This window comes from Oryzias melastigma, linkage group LG15 (assembly GCF_002922805.2).
Source record: "Oryzias melastigma strain HK-1 linkage group LG15, ASM292280v2, whole genome shotgun sequence".
NCBI lineage: Eukaryota > Metazoa > Chordata > Actinopteri > Beloniformes > Adrianichthyidae > Oryzias > Oryzias melastigma.
The window spans coordinates 15,206,561-15,208,753 of NC_050526.1; the positions used below are offsets into that span (position 1 = coordinate 15,206,561).

A 2,193-nucleotide genomic window follows, 5' to 3' on the forward strand; every position below is an offset into this window, starting at 1 on the left:
CCTCTGCTGTCCCGTCCCTCCTCCCGCTCCTCCTCCTCCTCCCGCCATGGCCTCAGATGCCGCAGATGCTGCGGGTGATGCGGGAGATGCGGACAGCACCGAGATGCAGCAGCAGCAGGTAAAGATGCTCTTCTCGCTTCCGGTCGGTCTTCGCGCCGTTTCCTCCTCCTCCTCCGTACCGGGCCGCTGAGCTCCGCCGCGGCGGCGGGCTGCAGCCGCGCGCGGCGGGCGTCGAGGTTTCACGGTAAATGTCGCACGAGGATGAGGAGACTGACAGGCGGCGGGAAGCCGCTCGGAACCGAACCTCCAGGTACTGGAGGGTGTTATGTGGGTCAGAACCAGGCGGGGGCGTCAGGACGGCGCGGTGCCTTCAAAGCGAGCTCCGAAATCTCTGCTTCGTTCACCTGTTAAACGCGCGCGCGCGCCCGCCCAACCAGTTCTTTGACTTTGACGCGCCTGGCGTGTTTACTGGGGTCAGCTGACGCTCACGTGGTTCCCGCCGGTGCTCCTCAGGCAGCTCGCGCTCGCGCTGCTCAGTTGCTCTTCATCCTCCGCACCTGTCTCACCTCTGCGCATCCAGGTGAGTGTTTGAGGGACGCTCAGCGGCTGTGGAGGACAGGTGAGGGGCTGACAGGTGAGGGGCTGACAGGTGAGCTCCACCTGCAGCTATGGAACTGAAGGTTTTTGGATGGATTCTGAAGGACCAGCAGAGATTTGGACTCTTCTTGGTGATGCGTTCAGGTGTCTAAGAGCAGAAACAAACACCTGCTGCTGCGTTATTGGCGGGAATACCAGGAAAACTCAGGAGGATTGTGGACTTGCTCCACTGTCAGTCCAGTCCTTTCACATTATTTTCATTTGTTTGTGTTTCTTTGCAGAAAGCAGTTCGGGGTTTTATTTTGAAGGCAGGGAAGCATTTCCTGTGACTGTGTGACTCCTGCATGGATTTGTCTGCAGGTTTTTCTTCCAACATATTTAGGATGTTTTTGGAGTTTGTGAAGCGGCGCTCTGCGGCGCTCTGCGGCGCTGTGAGTCAGGGTCACAAAGGCAGAAGTGTGCGTCCACAGAGGAACAGAAACGTTCTCATCTGGACTCCCTCCTCAGTCATAACACAGGAATAGACCCCCCCCACCAGCTGCAGGTCTCACCAGAATCTTCTCTCAGCTTTGACTAACTCCTGACAGAGACGTTCTGCTCGTGGTCGGAGCGAACTGTCTGTCTGGATAAGAGGCAGACATAATTGGGTGAGTCAGAGCTGATAGAGGAAACGTCCTGTCCTGACGTTCTGATTGGACGATGCGTTCCGGCGGCCTGGCTGTCCCTCCCCAGGTGTCAGTCGGAGCGCTCAGACCTGCAGTCACTGTGTGAGGTTTCCTCCTCGCTGCTAACGAAGGTTTCGATCTGCAGCGTTTCTGTTCATGTGGAAAGCAGAAGAATATTTTCAGAGTTCCTGTTTTCAGGCCGAACTCTCTCAGCCTCTCAGTCGGTTTTATCTCCTGTGTTTCAGATGAAGGAGGGAAACATGAAGGCTGATCTGGAAGCTCCTCTTCCTCCTGCACAGAGCGATTCCGCCATCCGCTGCCGAGATGTTTGCCGCTCCTACGGCAAGCTGAAGGTCCTCAGCAACCTGAACCTGACGGTGCCTCAGGGTCACATGTGAGTGTTTCTGACCGTTATTCACTTCATCGGGTTTCTACTCAGCGTGTGAGACAGCAACCAGAAAGGGCTCTTCCTGGTCAGCTGATGTGCAAATGAAGCCAGCATTCTTGGGTGAGGTTCCTTTGTGATGCACATGCTGACTGATCACTTGACAAACATCTCCATTTCCTGCCGTCGGAGTCAGGAGTCCCTCGGACAAAAACATGTCGGGTTCTGTGAAGCAGGAAAATTCCATCAGCTGAGAGGAGAGAACGTCTGTGTGACAGCAACGGTTCAGCTCTCCGGTCCTGGAGGAATGCTGCTGCTGGACGGCTGATTGCTGAACGTCTGGTTGCTGAACGTCTGATTGCTGAACGTCTGATTGCTGAACGTCTGATTGCTGAACGTCTGGTTGCTGAACGTCTGATTGCTGAACGTCTGATTGCTGAACGTCTGGTTGCTGAACGTCTGATTGCTGTTGCAGAGACTGTCAGATGTACAGATGATTTGTTTCCTGACTTTCTCTCTCAAATCTGAACATCAGCCAGAAAAGCT

The 2,193-nt window shown here is 54.9% G+C and overlaps 1 protein-coding gene across 5 annotated transcripts in view; it reads left to right on the forward strand.

Annotated features, from left to right (window-relative positions):
- Positions 1–6: 6 nt before the first annotated feature.
- Positions 7–2,193, forward strand: part of abch1 (ATP-binding cassette, sub-family H, member 1) — a gene marked incomplete at its 3' end in the record, with an annotated part of 25,257 nt that continues 23,070 nt past the window's right edge. The window contains 2 exon segments of one of the 5 annotated variants that reach the window (XM_024298055.1): positions 7–118; positions 1,508–1,656. In XM_024298055.1, the coding sequence (XP_024153823.1) occupies positions 47–118; positions 1,508–1,656 (221 nt within the window). 5 annotated transcript variants of the gene reach the window in all.